Source organism: Takifugu rubripes, chromosome 2, assembly GCF_901000725.2.
Source record: "Takifugu rubripes chromosome 2, fTakRub1.2, whole genome shotgun sequence".
NCBI lineage: Eukaryota > Metazoa > Chordata > Actinopteri > Tetraodontiformes > Tetraodontidae > Takifugu > Takifugu rubripes.
This window is the reverse complement of record NC_042286.1, coordinates 4,750,507-4,773,133: the sequence shown is the minus strand read 5'-3', so window position 1 is coordinate 4,773,133 and position 22,627 is coordinate 4,750,507. Positions and strand designations below refer to the sequence as shown.

At 47.5% G+C, this 22,627-nt stretch overlaps 1 protein-coding gene across 1 annotated transcript; it reads left to right on the top strand.

Moving 5' to 3' along the window:
• Nucleotides 1–522: 522 nt before the first annotated feature.
• On the top strand, nt 523–16,814 carry plppr3a (phospholipid phosphatase related 3a). Its single transcript, XM_029832891.1, has 9 exons — nt 523–1,241; nt 4,508–4,611; nt 4,773–4,958; nt 7,073–7,202; nt 7,760–7,955; nt 8,833–8,890; nt 10,027–10,200; nt 12,512–13,333; nt 13,485–16,814. Exons 2-9 carry the CDS (start codon nt 4,531–4,533, stop codon nt 14,493–14,495), a joined length of 2,658 nt encoding a protein of 885 aa, XP_029688751.1. The 5' UTR covers nt 523–1,241; nt 4,508–4,530; the 3' UTR covers nt 14,496–16,814.
• The last annotated feature ends 5,813 nt before the right edge of the window (nt 16,815–22,627 follow it).

Here is a 22,627-nt window from a genome sequence, read left to right as displayed (position 1 = left end):
CTTGAATGAGTGTGAAACAGTGATCCTGGACAGCGCTTCTCGAACTGTCCGTGAACGCCTCACTGGGAGGATTTAAATTCAGGGTTTGAACCTTCACTTGGGTTAATCATGGGGGAATGGTGGGCGTCTTGGAGGGTGCGTGCGCGTCAATGGAGGATTGCGCGCGTCCACGTGCACGCACAGTCCGTACTTTGAAGTTAATTGCCGCAATGTCATTGGAGATGAGTCAGTGAACGCCACGTATGGGTGTCTGTGGGTGTGCTGAAACGGTACGCGTGTTTTAGAAGCCAGCCAGCCCGCCCCCCCATGGGGGTGGGGGGCTGCCACGCCCTTTCAGGGTAAACAAAGGCAAATGCATCACGGCCGTCACAGCATTACAGCGAGGGTCTCACCAGGGGGAATCTGGGAATCTGATTTTCCCATCAGATGTTCGTGATCACAGAGACGTCCTGTTTCCAGGGGCGCACATAGCTCCCAAAACCCGCCCACTCTCCATTACGCACACATCCGCGCACATTCCGAATCCATCTCTTTGTCTCGGTGGTAACCCCGAAAGAGGAATTCAGTAAGGAAAGAGTGCGTGCGTGTGTGTGCGTGCGTGCGTGTCACTGTGTTGACCAGACTGTCTCCTCCCCCAACCGTAATCGCACACACAGCACCGTCTCGCCTCCCCCTGCACACCCCCATTCACCCCCTCCTCCCGCACGGCCCTCGTGCCTTTGTGTGTGTGTGTGCGTGTGTGTGTGTGTGTGAGAGAGAGAGAGAGAGAGAGAGAGTGCTTGCGCGTGCTGTGAAGCTGACTGCGTACCCGAAAATCCACGACACGGGCGCGTTGCATGGAAGTAAGCGTTTTGGGGGGGGAGGACAATTCTGATGTGGAAGAGAAAAAGCTGCAGGTGGAAGTGAAGAGGGGGAGGAACCGGGACGCACGTGAATCTCACTCATCCACAGCCAGGAAGCAGGAGGAAGAGGAGCACAAGTGCCGCAAATTGGACTTTCCTGCTCCCCCTCGCGGCCCGACTGCGCCCCCCCCTGTCTTCCCACACCTTCTTCCCGCCGTCCGTCCATCCTCGACCAGGAATTCCTCTCGCTGCCGCCGGGAGGTTCGGGTTTCGGGCTCCGGGGTGTGCTCGATGATGACGGATTAAAGGGCGCCGCCAAACTGGAGCAGCACGCGCGACCACGCCGGGGTGGAAGGGGGCGCCGGGACTCGGTGAATTCACGGAGCCCCCGGGACAGAGGTGAGTGCTCGGGCTGTCCGACCGTGACTGTGGGGCTCTTCTCTCCAGCACATGGGTTTCACGCCTCCATTATTGATGATCTCATGCGCGATGTGCACATTTCAGCCCGTGTTTGAGTTCCATCCAGCGTGCTTTTAGAATATTTAGATTTATCGGGGTTTATTCGATCAAGAGATGGAGATTAATTAAAACCACGAACCCCCTTCACATACGGACGCCTCTCTCTCCGTTGCATGCACCGTATTGAATCGATATCGGGACCGATCTCCAATACAAAGGCGGCCGATGAAGTTGTGTCAGCCCTCCTCCACATCCAGGGCAGCATATGGCTCTTTATGTGCGTCTGCTGTTCGGGGCCCTGCAGTGGCCCAGGCTCTGCAGCTGAGCCTGGGCTGACAGGAGCCTGATCAGGGGGGTGGAGGATTGATTCTCAGATGTGTGTGAGAGTCGCATGTGCATTCTGATGACGCTTATAGGACCTGTGGGCGCCACATGATGCCAAACACGGTTTGCGTAGGGTGAATTATTGCTGCGTGCGCTGTGAATTTTTCATCTTAGAATTCAGAAATTGAACACCAGGGGAGGAACCAGGCTGGGTGGGTCGCTTGTTTAACTTATTCTACCTCGTCCTCATGTGCAGGGGGCGTTTCTGTTGACTGACACGAGCAGTTCTTGTTTTTGAAGAGTCAACTCATTTTGTGGTGTAAACGTGTGGGACTGAACTGGTGCAGGGTTGGGAACTTTGAAACGGCCGGCCCTGGCAAAGGAGGTAAAGCTGCTGAAGGCGGTGGGGTTATCATGGTTCCCAAACTTTGGTGCCCAGAAGAGTGGTACGGAATGGGCGGAGCCAATCGCACTGCTTTCCACCGATTGGACACTGTTGGTCAGCTCCTGATCTTGTCCCAGTCACATTTTCTATATTAATATGAGAATTGAACATGTTCACGTTGCTTTTTTTAAATTACCTGAGTACAGAGGCCCTTGGTGATGATGTCACGCTGACATGATGTCATGTCATGGCAAACCAATCCGACACATGGTGAAGCGCAAAAGTGTAGAATTACATGGAAGCCCTGGGATCAGATCGCTTGAGCGATGAGGGAGAGGTGGGTGCTACAAACGCGCTAGCACAGAATCCCTCGCCGTTTCCTGGATCTGTGGGAGAGCCAGAGGAAGCTCGTGGATCAGCTCATCTTTCTCAGGTGTTTGTTTTCTACCAGCATCTCCCCTCACTGCTCTGGAGGCTCCATTAGGTTAGGCTAGTGATATGATAAAATCTATGTCCGTGTAATCAATTATTCATGTCATCAGCTACAGATGTGCCCAAAAATCAGCATTGATTGCATTCGAGTACATCAAATTTCACTGCTGTGTGATACCACTGTGCACCATTCTCCCCCACGATTGCCTTGTAGGTGGACTGTGAGTCCTGCATTTGGCCACCACAGGCTGTCTAGCCCACCTCAGTCTCACACGCGTTGCAAATGTTGCTGCGGTGTTGGCAACAAGGACCATGCAGCACACAGACTACACGTTCTGAAGCCCAACACACACCATGATGTGTCCCAGAGGACAAATTCTGCTGTGACCGATAAATGAGAGACTTTTTTCCCTCAGTGTGTGTGTGTGTGTTCTTGCTAACATTATACAGTAAGGACCACAATGCAAATTTCACCTGCAAAATGAGGACATTACAGGAAGAGAAGACATTTTGCCTGGTCATCATTACTGAGTTAGAATTCAGACCTGGTTGAGGTTAAGGTCAGAAATTGATTGAGTTTAGGGTCAGGCATGTAGCACTGAAGAATAGGAGCTGGGGCATGCATTATTATCATCAATGAGAGTCCTCAGAAGGATGGAAATTTAAACGTGTGTGTGTGTGTGAGTGTGTGAGAGAGAGGGGTTTAATTGTCAAGTGGAGTAGGTCAATAAGACCAAGTGGCTGGGAGAATGAGACCCTTCTTAAGCTGCTTACATCTCCACTCCATCCATCCACCCATCCATCCATCCATCCATCCATCCATCCACTGAAACTTTTGTGTGTTTTCTTGTGTTTGTTTTATTGCTGTTAATGTATTTATCCTTTTCCCTCTTCTCCACTCATCCTTGATTATTGGCAGCTATGGAAATGAGACTGTGGAAGTCTTTGATTTCCTCCTCCTCGCACCGCCTCAGGGTCAGGGCCTCTTATCTGGGAGAGACATGGCAGGAAAACTGGGAGGATGGTGATGAAAGAGAGGAGGAACATGGGAAAGAGAAGGTGCTGGAGAGAAGAGAGAGGGGATTAGGAGGCAGAAGGGCAAGCAAACATCAGCAAAAAAAGCAGAGCAGTGCTCAACAAGGACGCAAAAAACAATAATCTGAATTGAAGCAGAGGCAGAAATAGGTAGACGTGCTGCGACGGCTGGCCTCAGATCAGCCAATCCGACTTGCGTCAGGTTGCCTTTGCATCACACGCATCGCATCTCATCTTGATACCTCTGCCAATTCCCTTTATAGGCCTTTGAGCTGGTGACATCTGGGTGCAGATCCAGGAACTGAATGTGAAATCTATGTTTTTTCTAAACCGTCACAATAAACCAAAACAAATAAGGCTAAAAGTGGCCAGAAAGCAGCAGCCATCCAGCCTACAGGCCCACACATGCATCATTTCTAAATAGTTACTTCTGAGAAAGTGATTTTTAGGCTAAATCTAAATGTTGGAATTTAACAAGTGGCATTTTGTTATCTAGAGGGATTGTTAGCATAGTTCCCTCAGGAACAACTATTGGCTACAAGATCAGGTTTAGATTGTTTGTGAAAAAAAATTCCAACTGTAATTGCTGCATATTGAAGTGTTGTTAAAGGCATTTTGGTCAATTATTGGATGCTCATGTTACAAAAAGCAGTCTTTTTTGAAAGTCTTTCCATCCTCAGTTGTCAATTAAAGTTAGGAATAGGCACCAATTTGTCTGCAAAATGAGAAATTTTGAGATGGAACCTGGCGTGGGAGCAGGAAGGAAAGTTTAAATTGAAGGCAGGATGGGAAGAAGCTGAGAAAATGATCAAAATGGGGACAGGAAGAGGAAAGGTGGGAGATTAAGTAACGGGAAGGAAGGGAAATGGGTTCAGACATGAGGAAGCCTCAGGGGGAAAAGTTAATTTTTAACATTTTCCCTTGGCAATTTTGGGCTGTGGGAGGAGCCAGGATTAACGGCGGGTTTTCGCGCTGTGTGAAGTATTGATGGCGGAAGCGCGTCACAAACTTTCTCGCACTCTCGCGGCAGGCTGCGACTGGGCCCACCCCAAGATGATGTCGCCCAAAAGCAAGGCCAAGAAGAAACCACCCAAGGACAGCCTCACGCTGCTGCCATGCTTTTATTTTGTGGAGGTACGTGTAGATTCCATTGATGAATCATCTTTGAGAAATAAAATGCAAAATAAGTGCATGGGAAATTAGAATCATGCTAAAAATGGTTGAATGGCCTTATTATGAAACATCAGTCCTTCTTTTGTCCTTGCGCTGCTGCCTGTGTGGTCGTGCCTGTCCAGCTCCCCATCGTCCTGTCCTCCTTGGTGTCCCTGTACTTCCTGGAGCTGACGGATGTGCTGTCCCCGGCGATTGTGGGTTTCCGCTGCCACGACCGTGACCTCTCTATGCCCTACGTGGAGACGGGGGATGAGCTAATTCCCCTGCTGATGCTCCTGAGTTTGGCCTTCGCTGGTCCGGCTGCATCTGTAAGTCCAACCTGACTGCACGCACATCAGGGAATAACATTGAATCTAGCGATACATATACAGTGGGACCTCTACTTACGAATTTAATTTGTTCCAGAAGTTGCTTCATAACCTGAAAATTACATCAGTAGAGACGCGTTTTCCATGTAAATGCCCTAATCCGTTCCAAGCCCCCAAAAATTCGGACATAATATTTTTTATAAATCATAAAAATGCATCAAAACATGTAACAAATACATGTTACAATTAGATTACCGCACAATAAATGTAGGAATTCAGTGCAAGGCTTCTCCAGGAACAAAATTTACTTTATTACAGGCTAATCTTACATTAGCCGTCATTACTAGCAACAAACGTTAACACTTGTGGTAACACCGCCATCTAATGGACAAACATACGAACACCCACAATAAATAAAAATTAAATGAAGGCGACACTGGGATACACACAAACCTGTACATATTGACGTCCCTCCTAGCCAATGGGATTACAGGAAGATGCTAGGCGATAGCCAATGGCAGAGCAGCTACAAGCATGTTTGCGTTCGCTAAACTCCACGAGCTGCGAGTAGCAGCGGTAGCGTATTTTTGACCTTAGTATCCTGAAATTTCATTCGTAACAAGAGGATTTTTTTTCCTGTTGAGACGCTTCGTAACCTGAGAATTTCGCATGTAGAGACGTAAGTAGTAGGTAGTAGAGGTCCCACGATATGTATTTTGATATAATACTGAACATAAATACTAGGCACCATCTTTTATGGGAGTTAGAATGTTGCCTCACCGTGTTTCTGGACGTGTCCTGATTGTGGTTCCTGTGAAAACATTTCCCCCTCAGTTGTGGAATGACACAGAATGATGGTATTTAGCATTGTAGTCATTGTGTATGCTCGTTATCCTGGCGCTATTGAGCAGCCTAACTGATTAGTGCTCCCAGTTTCAACATTAATGATTCATTAAGTTTAAATTGAAACTGCTCATTTTGGTGGGAAAGCTCTCCATGTTGCTGTTACAGTAAGACCATCTGGGCCACGGTGGCCACTTTTCTCATGGAGCCTGAAGCTCAGGCAGTAAACAGAGCTGCTACAGTCCTCTGCCTCACATCGGCAGCCAAGCTAACAGATAAAATGTTGTTCTGTCTTCAAAAGGTGTTTGCTAACTGATGGGGGAAAAGCTAATATATGCAGACAGGGTTGCATAAACGGATCAGCTGCTCTTTTTAATGAACCAACATAAGTTTAGCAAGAGCGGATGCACAAACATGTTGAAGTCAGTAACACACCCCCAGTCTGCAGCTTGGGCTCAGGGTCGCTGAGTCCTCTCCCGGGAGATTTTATTAAGAGATGCATCATTTCTCGTATTTTTAGGTTTCAAACTCTGCTTTCAAAGTCATCTGGCATGAAAGTAAACGACAGATCACCAAGCACCGCAGTATCAATTATAGATGAAAGAACGGAAACATCAGTTCAGAGACATTGGTAAAATCCTAAATCCTTCAAAATAACTCCGTTCTGCACGCCGTAACGTGCGCTGAATGAGCCAGCCAGTTGGTTGGCAGGGTTAAAAATGCAAAAGCGTTCACTTCACTGCACATTACCGCGACCCGTATTTGATCAATATTCCTTCAACTGTTGGTCTTTCGGTCTCCTTGTTAACATGCCACTAGCCCGCTGCTAAGGTGTTGCTAGCCAGGTAAACTGGGCCGACAGCGGCGTTTCCCAGCTGTCCTATGGCTTCAGCATCTGCTGAGCAATGATGGGAACACAAACTGTCACCTCACAGCAACCTCGCTCTTCCCTCGGAAACCTGGAATCGACGTGCGCGTTGATTAATGCGCACCTGACATTCTGAGGCGCGCCTCCAAACACGCTGCGGGAACCTTCGCCGCGATCTATATGCAGACACACACGGCTAATCCATCAGCAGCGCGGAAACGAGCAAACGCCTCCAACACTCATCCGTCACTCTGATTGTAACTGATTACAATTCAATAACAAACCCCCCCTCCTCCCCCCTCCCTCACAGAGATGGATCCTTGATAACTACAGACTTTTTTTTTCAGGCTCCTTTTGTCACAAACGTCCGCCACGGCTCCTCACGCTCTCCGTCTCTCTGCAGATCATGCTGGGGGAGGGGCTGATGTACTGCATGCAGTCCAAACTGAAGTCGTGTCCCAAATCGGAGAGCAGCATCAACGCTGGAGGGTGCAGCTTCAACTCCTTCCTACGCAGGACCGTGCGCTTCGTTGGTACGTATGAGTCGCACCTCTTACCTTCTGTCTTTCCCTCTTTTTTCAGACCACCATCCCGAGTCTTTTGGAATTGGGGTCACATTAAAAATCGACAGCACTTCCTGTCCTTCACTGCTGCGGAAAGTTTAGCCTCGGGGGGTCTTTTCAGAGGCTCTTGTTGCTGTCAAAACACATTATTTTCCATAGATGCGCACCCCTGATGTTGACGAAGATGATTAAGAAGCTATTTATCATTTAAACCACCCAGAATCGTTGTCGTTGTTGTTTGGATGCAGCAGAGCTACACATGGGCATTAAGTGATTGGGTAAATATAATAAGCGCAACAAATCGGGGATGTCTGAACCAGTTTTAAGCTTTGAAGTGAAAATAAGTATAATTCAGCACTGCAGACGCGTCACAACACAGGAAAATCTGTTCCCAGAGCCTTTTTAAAGCCGCTGGAGCTAATTCAGCGTTGTTTTCGACCACAGGTGTGGCCAATCCAGCTCAAGGTGGCCAATCCACCAGGGGCTTTTATCTTATTCCCTGTCTCTCTTCTATCCTTCTCACTCAGGTGTTCATGTGTTTGGTCTCCTGGCAACAGCTCTGGTGACAGATGTCATCCAGTTAGCTACCGGGTATCACGCCCCTTTCTTCCTCACCGTGTGCCAGCCCAATTATACAGCCCCGGGGGTGTCATGTGACAACAACGCCTACATCACCCAGGACATCTGCATGGGCAAAGACCAGTACGCCATCATGTCGGCAAGGTGGGATGTTCACGCTTCATTTCTGAGGGAATTTTAGCTGCAGATAAATGTTCTCGGCTCCGTCTGGACGAGTTAATCCCAGATGCAGGAACTTGATGAGTTGTGCCGCTGTTCCCGGCAACTCTGCAGCTGGTTTTGTGACAATTGCCCTGCTCATGAGGGCTATTATTCCTTGCCTGGGAGCAGTTGCAGGAAGTTCCTGCACCAGAGCTGCTGCGGTTGGTTTAAGGGTCCAGACAACATATTGCCGGCATGATGTTGGCCAGTGCCAAGGCCAGCTGTTTCCACATCTGCCCCAGAAACAACAAAAACACATGAGTCGCGAAGGCGGAAGCAGCTTCGCGATGTTATCAAAGCGGGCCTGTTGTTGCTGTACTGTTTCCACCAAATCAGCTCACAGGAGTGGATCCGCTCCAAATCGTACCCCTGAGAGAGTCAAAAGGGGCCAAATAAGTGTGTTTCAGAGGAAAGCAGCCTGGATGAGTACAAGCTGATGTAACAAAGCATCAAAAGGTAAAAATCATCGGTGGCATCAAGATGGTCCGGGATTTCTGGAGTTCTGCAACCAGAGTTTAGCTTGATGATAAAAACAAATCAGTTTTTCACTCATGCAGGAACAGATGCAAAATTCTAGCTAAGCTGTCATTTGAATTGGGCTTTGACGGCCGCAGGCCCTTTGATGATCCTTTGATCCACGTTGGAGTTCAATTTCAAACTTCTTGATTTTAAAAGAGCTTCTGGAAAAGACATGTTTATCACTCTATCCTTTAATAATCAACCCTCCTACCTGGATTCTGGTTTATTCCAGGCGTGATAAATACACTCAAAGCTAATGTTTCAGTCTTTCGCGCCTAACTCTCCCACTTTCTCCCCTCAGGAAAACTTTCCCATCCCAGCATGCAACGCTCTCTGGCTTCGCTGCTGTCTATATCTCCGTAAGCACTCCTGCTTCTCACCTGACAACCGCCTTTTTGTAACCTAAAGCATTTACCTCTCACTTTGCACTAGTGTCTTTACACTACATTTCTTTTCAGCACTGTATTTACTGGTGTAATTATCTGCATTCATGCCAGCTGTCCTGCTAAATCTAAACAAGTGTTGCTGCTTAAACTGTGTAGAAAGAAATACACCGACATCAGACATCTTTTCCCTCTCAGTCATTAGACTTTGAATCCGATTAGAACTTGGAAACTACAATTTCAAAGTTAGTTCAGTGCAGAGAAAAGTAGAAATTCTATTTTTCTCTAAGCTAGCCTCCCTCCACATGCAGATTCTCTCCGCTGGTCCTACCGCTGCTGCTTCGCTGAGCCGACATTGGCTCATTAAAGTTCGCCAGACAGGAAGCTCATTAGAAAAGGCAGCAAAGGCAGCAGAGAGGGGATGGGGGGGGGGGGGGGGGGGGTGTAAGGGGGAGAAGAGACTTTCGATCCCAGAATTGTGTGGGCTTTTTCTCTCTGCAAAGTAAATTAGCAGCCCTCCGATCAATTTTCCGGGGTTCTGTTCCTTACTTGCCACCACATAGAGACACGTGTTCCCTGTTTTTGTGATCAGAGTCCTTTCGCAGCGAGTTAAGAAGCAGGGAAAAGTCTCGTATGTGCAAGGCCTTTGCAGAACGACAGAAAGAGCTTTTGACAGCAAGTCGAAGGGCCCCCTGCAGAGACGTTTCTGTCCCTCTCATGCTTTTGTAGGAAAATCACCACTGAAAGAGAAGACTTTAAAATCTGTACTTTTGCAAAGGCAGCTTTCCTGTCATTCAACCCTTTACGCAGTCGGAACACAGTATAGCGAGCATGCAGCTGATCCTCCAGCTTTCCTCCCCACTCTCACCCTGTCATCCATCACATTTCAGTTGTTACTGAACATGTTGTCACCTATTGATTTTAAAGGTGAGGTTATTGATGCGGGTAACAAAGCCAGGCAACTGTCTCCCCAAAGTTTGCTTTGTGCTAATAAGCTGAGCTAACTGCTAACTTACGGCCTGTTTTCTCTCTATCGATCACCAAATCTCAAACCGCATGTGACGGACATGTGAAAGACCTCGCATCTGATCATTCCTCTTCCTTCCGTGCAGATGTATTTCAATGCCACCATCAGCAGCACCACCAAGCTCCTGAAGCCGCTGCTGGTGTTTGCTTTCTGCATGGCTGCGGGCCTCGCGGGGCTGACCCAGATCACCCAGTATCGCAGTCACCCCATCGACGTCTACGTGGGGTACCTGGTAGGAGCCGGCATTGGTGTCTACCTGGTGAGTAAACCAAGCGCATCCTCAGGGAACATTTCAGCTTGATATAAAGCTTGTTATGTGTAAAGGAAATGATTACCTCCACAGCCAGCATTTTTACGCAAAATAACTCAAAATGTTGATTGTGGTTCATGGAAGATTACCGTATTTTCACGACCATAAGGGGCACTTAAAAGTCATACATTTTCTCCAAAATGGACGGGGCGCCTTGTAATGCGGTGCGCCCTATGTGTGTACCGAGTTCCAAAATCTGTAAAGGCTTTTCGGCTTTCGCAAAAGCCATTTTGGATTCTTTTCGGATACAGAAGATGATGTACGTGAGTACATTGCTAAACACATGCTAGCATGCATGTTTTAAGCTAGCATACCAGTATGTTTTACCCGCGCCCTATAATCCAGCGCGCCTTATGGATGTGTTAACTACAGAAATGGCATCCGTAACTGAGACTGCACCTTTTAATACGGTGTGCCTTATGGTCGCGAAAATACGGTAAATTTTGGTGGTGATCCAGATACAGGAAGGCTTGATCATATAGCCACCAGCTGTTATGTAGGCTTGTATTACTGCCAGTGCTTAATTTGTGAAGGAAGTCGGGAGGTCTCAGAGTTGATTGAGGCGTGGATTCAGCGAAACAAAACGGGGTTCAGTGCAAAAACGGAGCAACACCTTATATAGCCTTTCTGGCTCAAAAAGGAAACAACACTATGTGTACACCATGGCGACATTTATTTTATTTCACAACATGTAACACTGCACTGCCTGGGTGTGAAACGTCAAACCAAATGCACTGCAACAATTGTTTTCACAAAAAGCTATTTTCTATCGGATATTAAATTAACCAAAACACCTACTGGATTTGACAAACACTCCATGTCAACAGGCTGCTTGTGGGACTTCAATATAAAAATACATAGAAATGCTCACGCCCGGTTCATTAGCAGCATTAGCCTATTGGTAGATGTACTGGTATCCTCCCTGGTCTCCAGGTTTCTTGATCCCCGGAAGCGATTTTTGCTTTTTTGGGACCCAACTTGCCAGCATGTTTTTAAGCAAATTTTGCTGCCGGTTTTGACATTTTTCACCCGAGTGAAACGAGTCTCAGCAGCCTCAAGCAGCACAATCAAACGTGCCGCTTGAAGTGCCTCGACTCCCCGCCTTATGCTAAAAATTCACCTCAAAACACCAAATCATCAAAATCTCCTCAAAACATTGAACAATACAATGAGTTTTGTGGGACTTGAATGGGGAATAAATGAACACAGATAACAACAGGGAACATTACACCAACAGTAGTTTGGGGGGGGGGGGGGGGTGTTTTTAATTGCTTCTTAACAAAAATACGTTTGTTCTTGCAAAATTCCTTTTGAATTTTTCCGTGTTGGTGTTTATTTAAAAATATGTTTTGCAAACAGACCTATCCATATAAATTTGAATTGCTTTGGTGGGTTTGCTTTGGCTGCTGTGTCTCTTTGTGTTAGTCACAATTTAGCACTGTGGCAGCATGTGCTAACAAACACTGCTTTTTTTGCCACCTCTTTCAGCATTTTTTTTTTTGGCATGCTCTATTTATAGCTCTTCCTATTACGGAGGGAAAAGAAAGAAAGAATAATCCGATAAGATTTCTCTGGAACAATTTCACACTTGATTTAAAAGAAACTTGTTATTGCCATTTTTCATGCCTCTCCCTCCTCTTACTGTCTTTTCATGTTGTTTTAAGGAGGTGGGACGTGTATCTGTTTCAATACTGTTTGAACTGTGAGACAAGGCGGTCGGGAATGTTACCGGGAATGTTTCAGGTTACTCTCATGCTAAACAGGACGAACAACTGGTCGTCAGTTTCTTCGCTCAGCCTGGAAGGGCAACTGTATTTTTGACCTTTTCATAACGCATCTGAGGATTTAGTCTTCCCACAATCCAACAATTAAAATGAGCTGCCACCGTATCTTAGCAACGATCCTGGTAACATGGGGTAAGGTGAGGGATGAGGTTTAATGTCTTTGCTGATGAAGGCACAAACAAATTTCCAGCTCTGTTCCGTGGGAATCTATCCAGTTCACATAAACTAGTCTGGTAATGTTATGCAGCGTTGTTGCTAATCAAGTGCTAAAGCTGGAATCAGGAGGAGGTAATGCTCTCAATGTTGTGCAGGGCAGAGCCTGGGTGGAGAGAACATAGGTCCTCATAGACTGCATGAGGCAAATGTTTAGAATTTCTACCCTAGGATCTAAGGATAATATCCAACCCTGGAGGACACTCCGAGAGCTCTCAGGATGCTTAGAAAAGTTATATTTATTTCTGTCTGTCCTCTGTCAGGCTGTGTACGCAGTGGGAAATTTTAAAGCAGCAGAAGAAGATGCCCCGGCTGTACAGAGACTGACCCCGGCTCAGCAGAAGGATGGCCTTAGGGTGTTGAGTCAGCGGAGTCATGACTCGCTCTACCGGAAAACTCCGAGGGTGTCTGAGAGCAGAGAGGAGCTGGGGGCAGGGCTGGGGTCTGGGGCCCGCAGCAAAGTGAGGAGGGAAAAGGCCTCCCTGGGCTCCCTGAAACGAGCCAGCGCTGACGTGGAGCTCTTGGCAACTCGTGGCCCTATGGGCAAGGAAACCATGGTAACATTCAACACCCTGCCCCGAGTCGCAAATGGTAACAGCCCCATCTCCCCATCGGACGAGCCAGCTACCACCCAACGTCACATGACCTTCCACGTCCCCTATGACTCTCAGAGATCACGGCAGCTGGTGACTGAGTGGAAACAGAGGTCACTGGAGCTCCGCAGCCAGAGCTCCAGGGAGGATGAGGACGGGCCGGACGAAAGAGACGGAGATGAAGGAGGATCGGGAGAACTGAGGAACCAGGAGATGCCTTCTTCTCTTTATCCCACAGTGCAAGCCAACAAAGGCATTGCCACCCCCACTGCACCCAGGATGGTTGTGGCACCCCCACTTGTTCACATCCCAGAAGAGGCCTTGCGCCCGCCACCAGTCTCCCCCAAGAGCGCCAAGACCCGGGCTAAGTGGCTGTCACTAACTGAGGGGGGTACAGTGAAGGAGCCATCCAAAGGCCCCATTGAGGTGTCTACTCCCCGTGTGCCCAACACTCAGCCCAACCAGCACCCCAGCCAGCAAAGAGTCACTCAGGTAAGAAGACCTCACCTCCGTTTGACACCCCGTTGGGTTAGGATGTCTTCAGTTCTTTAACAAGAGGTTTTAAGATTGGTCCAACATATTTTGATAGATATCCTGCAGGTCCTAGCCCTTGATGCCAGTCTGTTCTCCTTTTATCATCCAGGTAATAGCCATGTCTAAGCAGCAGGGACCCAGCGCCGCATCTACAAAAACATCAGAAGGTGGCTCCTCATCTGGCGGAGGCTCCAACTGCTCCGAGTCCCCCTATTACCGGATCCCGTCTGATCGCGACAGCTGCATGGGGAGCAACCCGGGGAGCATCGCTGGAAGCGGGAGCATTGTAACCATTGACGCTCACGCCCCCCATCATCCGGTGGTCCGCGTGTCTGCCAGTAATGGGAAGCCATGGGAGTGGAGGAACACCATCAGCGGACACATGATAGCCTCCGACATGGCGGGGGACAAACAGCGGGCAGCTCTTCAGCGACAGGACAGCGTCGCTCAGTACCGCGATTACCGGACACTCCCCATGAAAACAGACTCCCAGTGTTCCTCCTCAGCCAGCGGGGGTGCAGACAGAGGTGCTGAGCTTCCTCCCCCACCTCTCCCCACCACCTCCTCCCCTCTGCCGCCTCCTCCACAGTTGTCTTCTTCCCCTTTACCTCCGCTGTCCCCCCACTCCTCTTCCCCCTTGCCTCCCCCTCCACAGCCGTGCTCCTCTCCCATGCCTCCCCCTCTCCCTCCGCCGACCTCCTCTCACATGCCTCCCCCACCTCATCTGTCTTCTCAGATGGCTCCACCGCCACTACCACCACCCTCCCAAACGCACCCACCTCCCCACTCATCTTCCAGTAAAATCCCCCCACCTCCCCACCCGTCCTCGTGTCAGATGGCAACACACCCATCCTCCTCTCAAATGCACCCACACCAACACCAATCGTCCTCCCAAATGTCCCACCATCCGCACCCATCATTGTCTCCTTTGCCACTACCGCCGCACCCCTCGTCCTCCAGCATGCTCCCCCCTCCGCCACATCCCGACCTACTGTTGGACGGCCACAGCCAGTCGCTGTCCCGCACCTCCACTTTGCCTCGGCGGCCCTCCGTGTCCGCACGCAGCCACGCAGAGCAGGAGCATTACTACAAGGCCATGCAGAACGAGAGGATGCTATAGTAGCGACGACAGAGGTCTTTGCTACATCAGCCATTGGACTTGAGGAGAAACATCTGGGAGAGGTGGCGAAACAAAGCAGGTGACCATTGACAAAAAGGTTTCGAGTCATTACCTGGATATCTTCAGTCATCATGCTGTAAAGAAAGGAGCATTAGCGCTGGAGGACCACTGGGAGCTTTGGCTCACACATTCTCAGCAGGGGGTCTGTTTTTTTTCTTCCCTGCTCACAACAGCTCTGATAAGATCCCAGTTTCAACTCAACACTTCCTGCTTGTTTCCCTGCATTCATAGAAAGAACAGAAGAGGCTGCAGCTGAAAGAGATATCAGGCAGAATGGTTTGGGATTTGTTCGCTCAAATCTCCCTTGAGAAGGTAAATAAGACTGAGGAAGCAAAACAACTGCAGGCAATGCTTGCTCTCCATAAACTGGCACAGCTGCTTCAGGTTTCTATCCATTAGAAAGAAAAAAACTTGCTATTGTAGCCAAATAAAACCCTACAACCTGAAGGCAGCGATACTGAGTTTAACTAGAGTTGCGAGAGCCACGACCCACAAATACATTACTCATGAAATAAGCCGACCTAATAGGGGATTTTACGTCTGAAGCCAAACAAATCTGTCGGTTTCCACCAAAAAAAGAAAGCTTCGGAAGCGGCCGTCTTGAAAGGAGCGTGAGGAGGAGGAATCATGGGTATAAGGAGGATTGCTCACAGTTGGGCAGCCCTACACAGAAGACACTGATTGGATTAGCACGGTAAACATGAGAGGTGGTGGAACGGAGTGAGGAATTGTTTCTGAACTGATGAAGGTAGGCCGGGCAGACCGAACCATAGTGAGTCAGGCAGCCGCTCTCTTCTTTTTTTTTCTTTCTGTGTATAAAAAAAACCTGCCACAGAGCCCGAGGCGGCTCTAAGGAGATTAAAGTTTGTTTATCAAACCGTGCTAGCACAGCCTCTCCTCCGTGGCTCTTCACAGAGATGGGACTGTCAATGCAAAGGTGGCCAGTTGGGAGTGAAGCCTGCCATCACCACCAGCATGGATACTGACTCAGTCTGGGACCGTTTGTCATGACTTGCTAATGTCAGCTAGCATCTGAGTGACGTTGGTACCACCTTCTAGCTATGCATACTTAATGAAGGGTTTATTATTGAGTATTTTCTCTTTTCATGAGCGCTTATTTATGTGTTATTGATCAGAAATCCAATATTAAAAGCTGCCTCGGGATTGTCCGTTTGAAATTGAAAGGGCAGGTGATCCATCCTCCCGTACGCCTTCATCATGGCGCTGTCGGCGCCGCCCTTATTTAAGTATGCCATATGAGGAAGTGATACCAACACGTTACTTCACGCTGACAAGATCTGTAAAAGGCCGCGAAAGTGGGTTTCCTCGCCAGCTCTGGAATATTGCCACAGCGATGGCTTGATCAGCAAACATGGTCTCCCAGTTGCCGTGGAAACGGTTGGTGGGCAAAATGCATCTGTAGATGAGGACCATGCACTGCCATCAGTCCTTTAACTTAGTCCAGCACCTCAACGCCACATTTTAAGAAGAGTAAACCATTTCACAGAAACTGTAATAAATTATTGAAAATAACCATGAACAAAATATCTGTGGGGGGGGGGCGAACACCCCTCCTTCCTGTGTATCTACTGTATATTGTATAAAGTCGTGAACTGGTGCGGATCATACAGACTGGTCCTTTATTTTCAATCTTTGCCACAAAAACACAGGTGAAAACAGGTTTTTCTCTCCACTGATCCAGAGGGCAGGTTACAGGATATTGTTGACGGGGGGGTCGAAGGTAACAAGTTTGTATTCTGTAGTGGAGCTCCTGAAACAAGAGCTGGTAGAAACTGTTGCTCGTTAGTTCGTGCTGCATGTGTGTACGAGCGTGTTTTTATTTGGGGTTTTTTTTAAAAGAATTTTTAATTACAAGGATGCACAATGGTATTATGACACAACCACCAATTCAAGGTGTCTTCACAGCAGCGTATGAAATATTTAAACAAAGGCTTTCAGTTTTGGTGTATTGTGTGTAAGAGGTAAAGCAGAATTCTTCCCATCCAATAAATCTTGTGCATCCCTGATTTTAGTTTCTGTGGCTCAAGTCTGCAGCGTCGCCTCCGACAGAGCGTGCAGCGTTTTTCAGTGCTGGTGATTATCGTACTGCGTTCCCCCATTTTGACTGTAAAATATCCCAATATTAACCTGATATTATTCATTCTGTTATCACGCCGTGGTCCTCTTTTATGGGCTCATGTTTTATATCTGTGTTGATGTGTATTATTAATAAGCTGATTGAATTAAAAAAAGGACTTCTTAATGGAGGTTTTATCTCGTTACTCGGCAGCCAAATCGTACGTGAGCAGCGTCGGCGCTTCCAGCCACGCTAATGAAAAGGACCTTCTCCATGGATTCATTGGTAATGAGTACTTTCATGCTCATTCATTCTCGGCACACACACGCTGTATGTGTGCACACTCACGGCCAGACGGATGTGTTGCATTTGCAGTGCAACATTTGCAGTTTTCCTGCGGGCGAGTGTCGGGTTTCCGTAATGAATTCTCCCGGAATGTTGGTCAATCCTAAATGACCGCCGGTGGTGGCTCTGTGTGTGTTCCTGCCTGTGTATGTGTGTGTGTGTGTGTGTGTGTGTGTGTGTGTGTGTTCCTGCCTGTGTATGTGTGTATGTGTGTGTGTGTGTGTGTGTGAGGGTTAAGCTGTGCACATTAACATAAAGCGAATAGAAGTGTGTGCTTTTGTACTATATACAAAAACATGTTATATTAGACTGGAGCCAACAGTTTATTCAAGAGTTCAAATTAGAAGTTAGGAGAGCAGCAAAGACGGAGCAAATAGTGTGTGTTTGTGTTATTGTTTTTCTGTATTTCTGGGGTACTGTACTCTTTGTACAGGTTCTATTGTTTCTGGTGTATTATTTCATCCCACTGTGGGGACCAACCATTTTAGATCCCACATTATTGGGTTTGACTTGTATTTAAGGGCCAATAATGAACTGAGGGTGAAAGGTTGGGTTGGCTGAAATTGCTTTGAGTTAGGGGTTGTGCACGTGTATGTGTGTGCGTGTGTGTGATGAGACTGTATAAGCATTGAGGTTGCAGATGGTGTATGGAGGCCTGTCCATGAATCACACCCAGCAAGCCAGCTCTCTCTCTCTCTCTCTCTCTCTCTCTCCTTCTCCCTCCCTCTCTCCCCTTCTCTCTGTGTCTCTGTCTCTTTCTGCCTGTATATGTGGTGAAGAAGAAAGGACAGGAAATGTCTATGAAAGTCCCCAGAGAGATAGAAGTACTAGTTTGTTTGGAGGATGCTGCTGACCTTCTATCAGGACTCTTCGGCTGCTCCAGGACAGCGTGAAGGTCTTCTTTCAGGTGGGTTTTTCCTCATGTCCCCCAACTTTCCGCCTTCTGCCCATCCCCTGTGATCCTTTCACACGTGGGGATTTGAAGCTTATACCCTGACTCGCCTCCAGTTCTCAGTTTCATGAATGACGGATTAGACTTCTGAAGGGTGACAGAGATCGGTGTATTTTCTGTCTAATCAATGGCTGGGATCAATTATAGCTCTCTTTTTCATGAAAATATCCCCCTCTGGTTACAATGTGTGATATGATCAGGCCATGGAATCCTCTGCGTCTTGTTTAACAGCCCCCCCAGCCCAATTTTTCCAGTCAGTTGCCAGAGGGGGAGGCTGACATTTGTAGAGAGCACTGAATCTTTGGACCAAAACAGTTCAAACTATCCTCATAAACATCCCAATTGAATTCCAATTGCTTTATAGTGTCTAGTACAAACAAAATTGACTTTAGGCGCTTTGCAGGCTGGAGTCAAAGCTAGCTATAGTGGCAAAAAGAAAACTTAAGCAGAATCAGGCTCATATATGGGGGAGGAGGCTGGGGGGGGAGTTTATTTTAAAACGAGACCGAAGAAAAACACAACTCCCGCATGCAATTACGGACTATTGCATCGCTGTGGCTAATGTGCAGTTTATTTTAAGGATATACACCACCCGATAGCTTCCATGCCTTTTTCCAGTCCAGATGTGTGTTGCTGTATATTTAGTGATGATCCATGTTTTTATAATTATCTCCCCAATAGTAAAAAGTAATAAATAAAGCAATTTTAATGCTACTGCTGCTAAAAGGAGCAACGCGTCGGTGTCTATTTAGTTTTTGACAACAAAAATCTCAATGCAATTTTAATAGGCCGATCAATGACTGAGGGGACTTCACGTAGTTACCAGGGTGGGGTAATTTATCCTGAGGGGCAGATGAGCATTTGCAATAAATATCATAACATCCATTTTAGTCAAACCACAAATGTCAGCCCGCCGGCGATGCAGAGGACTGTCAATTAGACTCACACTCTGGAGGTTGTGGATGGTTGCATTGAATGGTGGGGAACACAAAGAGGACACCAGGATGCTGTCAGCGGCGGCGCTCGGCTGGCGGCACGGCTGACAGTCGGCAGAAAAAGATGCTTCTAAAAATTCCTCAAAAGTTGGCTCGACAGAGATGCAAAGCTCTGGTGTGACAGCTTAAAGACACACTCTGCTAAGCAGACTTCTGGTCTGCTCTGCTTCTCCAATTATACTCGCTGCTTCTGCTCAGCGGCCTCGCGCCTCCCTCAGAGACTTTAGGCTATAAAACAGGAAAAAAACAGACTCCTCATTTTACCCCACATGCACATATAAAAACAGTTTTATAACCAAACATACACAACATGGGGGACTGGGTTCTTCTTTAGGGAATACACAAGTGGAACCTCATTAAATGGGTGGCAGCAGAGGGGACCTGTGTGTCGCTGGGCAGATGTGTGTGGCCTTACATGCATGAGTAAGACTTTCCAGCACATGACCTGAACAGCCACGGGCTCTGCGATGGGTAGTAACACACTGACACAGTTATCAGACCAGACTAATCGGGTTATGTTTATGTACGTCTGTGCAGCAGACATTTGGTCCACGCGCGCCTCCATGCAAATGCACAATCTCCTCTCGCTCTCCCAGCGGCTTCTTCCCTTCGTGCATGCCTAATGTTGGCGTGCTCGTCTTACCTTTTACTCACATTTGCCTTTTCTTTTTTCAAAGTCCCGCGTCTCTCCTCTGCCGGGAGAAGCTGTCAGGGATTTTGTTTGTTTTGGGGTTTTTTTTAATGCAAACCTTTTGGCAACGAGATCATGCACACTCGCAACCGCCTGACCCAGTTTCAGCCCTCACATCAGCGCAGTTATGATGCTGAGGGGGTGCAACACACAAAAACACAAACGTTTTGGAAACCAGGCACGTGCCCCTGCGCGCGCGCGCCTTCCCTGCTGAAATACCCTGCATGGAATTGATAAAAGACGGCCCAATTGTTAATCCAGTTTAAATCAGTTGCTGGGGGAGTGTCGAGTTAATGACAAAATTAGAGAGCTGCAGCGCTCTTCTGCTCTGTCCTCATGCGCGCGATCTGCTCTATTTCACATGGCAACAAGGCCGGAGACGAGTTTATCCACATGAGTAAATACGAGTGAATTATGCAGCGACAGGAAGGATCTACGCTCACACAATAGAAGGATGGAGGGAAATGAAGAATAAAAGAGGGACGAGGCCAAAGAGGATATGAGAGACGGGACAGTTAAGGCCATAAAATGATTCCAAAGCAGCATGAGATCAGAGAAAGAGCTGAACAGAGAGATGAAAGAAGAAAAGCAAAGATTAAATTCGTCACAGATTACCACGTTATCACATCTGGTGTCAGTTTGAAACAGAAACCAGAGAAGAGCAATAAAAGACAGGAATAACATCAGAATTGCCCACTCAAATATAAACCACGAGAGTTTTCTGCTATTTATGGCTGTAAATTTACTAGTCTGCAAGGCGAAGAACGTCATTATAAGTGCATTACACTACTGTATATTAAAAAAAATACAGTATCAAAAATGGAACTCTAATAAAATCCATACAAACCATTAATTCTGTAGAAAAAAGACTTCCCGAGAACAGAAGACAGATATCGATTTCACTTTTCTTCATGGGCACCGATACACACCTGCAACGAGCAAACATTAAAAGGCTGATGGTTGAGGTTTAACTTGAAGGGTGAGGTTAGTATCGGGTTTAGGTTAGGGTTAGGGTTAGGGGTTCACTTGTCATGGTGAGGGTTGGGATAAGCAGCTGGAGAATGGATGGTGTGCACGCGCTAGAATCAGATCTAGGCATGATTCTGTTGCATGTACAGAAAATGCTGCTCTTTGTGTACATTGCATCACTGACTCTCTCTCTCCGTGTGTGTGTGTGTGTGTGTGTGTGTGTGTGTGTGTGTGTGTGTGTGTGTGTGTGTGTTTTACATATAGAAAGTGCGTAGTGAGGACAATTGGCCATTAATATACAAGTTATTGCGTAAACGCGTTGCTGTTAGAGGCAGCAGAGCTGAGTGGTGTAACCTAATGAGTCTGTACACACGCGTTATCAGTGCCTGGTGCCCTAATCATCCCCCAGTGGAAGCGCAGGCTGGAGAACACGGATGTTCGCGGAGCCGTTATTAAAAACGAGTCGGAGGCGGACCGAGCGCTCGTTATCCACACCGCTCCTGTCGAGTCTGGCGGCCGCCGTGCGGAGAATCACAAAGAGTCAGAAATGAGACGGCAAGCATGGGAGATGGTGAGGGGTCGGCGGGTTTCTCCTCTGCTCTTCTGCAGCGAAACAGCTCGTGACAAAGCAACGAGTTCGGAGAGGCGGTGAAAAGGATGGAAGCACCCACACGCCCACAGACAGAAGACAAACACCCCGGTGTGCAGAGGAACCTATAGCAGAACACCGGAACCAGACTGCGAGGAGCCCATGTGTTCCAGGCTGGAGGAGAATCCTTCTGCACCTTCTCCTCATACCCCCGACCCCAGGCCTCAACCTGCCTTCCTCCAATCCCGGAGCCCCCTCCTTCCATCCTGGAGCCTCTTATCCACCGACTTTCTCAACAGTCCTCTTCCCCTGCTGTGGGTTTTACACCCGCCTCTTCCAAATTCCACTTGGTTATTTTCATTTTGGGTGATTTCTCCCCCCTCCGTCCATGTTTATTCATGACTGTGGTTCTGAGCGGGAGATAAGGAGCGGAGCGCGGAGCTGGCTCCGGGGGCCGCAAGGGCTCTGAGTCAAAACACAGAATAAATCCGAACGTACATATGCAGATGCTGTCATAACCACAAATAAGTTTGTTTTTTTAATCATTATTATTCCCACGTCACAGCTAGAGGAGAGTTGGAGATAATAATGCTTTGGAGAACTTCTCTTTTTTTCTTCAGAGGTTTTGGTTATATTTAGTTTAAAAGTGAGCCGTTTGATGTTTAGTCACTGATATGCTTTTGCAGAGTTACGTAACCTGAGTGCTCTTTGCTTTTTCCACAGCAGGAGCTTTTTTGCGAGAGAATTTAGGGCTCTTTGATCACCCACAGATTCATAAACAGTCACCTTCGGAATGTTAGGACGGAGATGCGATTAGAACATAATCTTTTGTTTCTTATTCCACATCGAGGGTTTTCGTCTCTGATGATATTTAAGCTACACTATCAATTCCCGCCTAAAACAAAACAAGTAAAATTTATTCGTATCAGGATCATTTACAGGTTAAAATGATGTCATACACATACACAACTGTGATGTTCAAATTTAACAATGGATGTCTTGTTACAATGATTAGAAATAACATCATAAACTGAATCTGAATCTGTGTAGTCTCTTTACATTCTCGTGTTTTGAGTAGTTTATCTTATGTGATGCCCTTGTACCGTGATCTTATTTACATTTGATTGCAGGTGAACCGGCAGAACACGCGAAATCTTTTGCACGTGTTCGCCACCTGCCGGTTATCGTGTGCTGGTGCAGCGCTTTTCGGTTGACTCCAAAGTAACGGATAATATTTTGTCAGAAAGTATAAATTGCTTGGCAAATTCACAATAGTTTTAAACGTCAAATATGATCCCAGTTGAACTGATTTATTTCACATTTCTTTCCCAAAGGCCTTTGACCCGGGGACAGGGGACAGCCTCGCCGAGGGGATGATTTACGTAAGACATCTTGAGGAGTCGTGAGGCCTTGCGTCGCTAGGTGGTGCTGAGGAGACCGTCCTTTCCTCCCAT

Bases quoted from the DNA above. Each gene is read 5' to 3' on its own strand.
- plppr3a (XM_029832891.1), top strand. From the start codon at position 4,531: ATGATGTCGCCCAAAAGCAAGGCCAAGAAGAAACCACCCAAGGACAGC. The intron at 7,956-8,832 runs GTGGGATGTTCA...TTCTCCCCTCAG, and splicing joins TACGCCATCATGTCGGCAAG to GAAAACTTTCCCATCCCAGC. The intron at 8,891-10,026 runs GTAAGCACTCCT...CCTTCCGTGCAG, and splicing joins TCGCTGCTGTCTATATCTCC to ATGTATTTCAATGCCACCAT.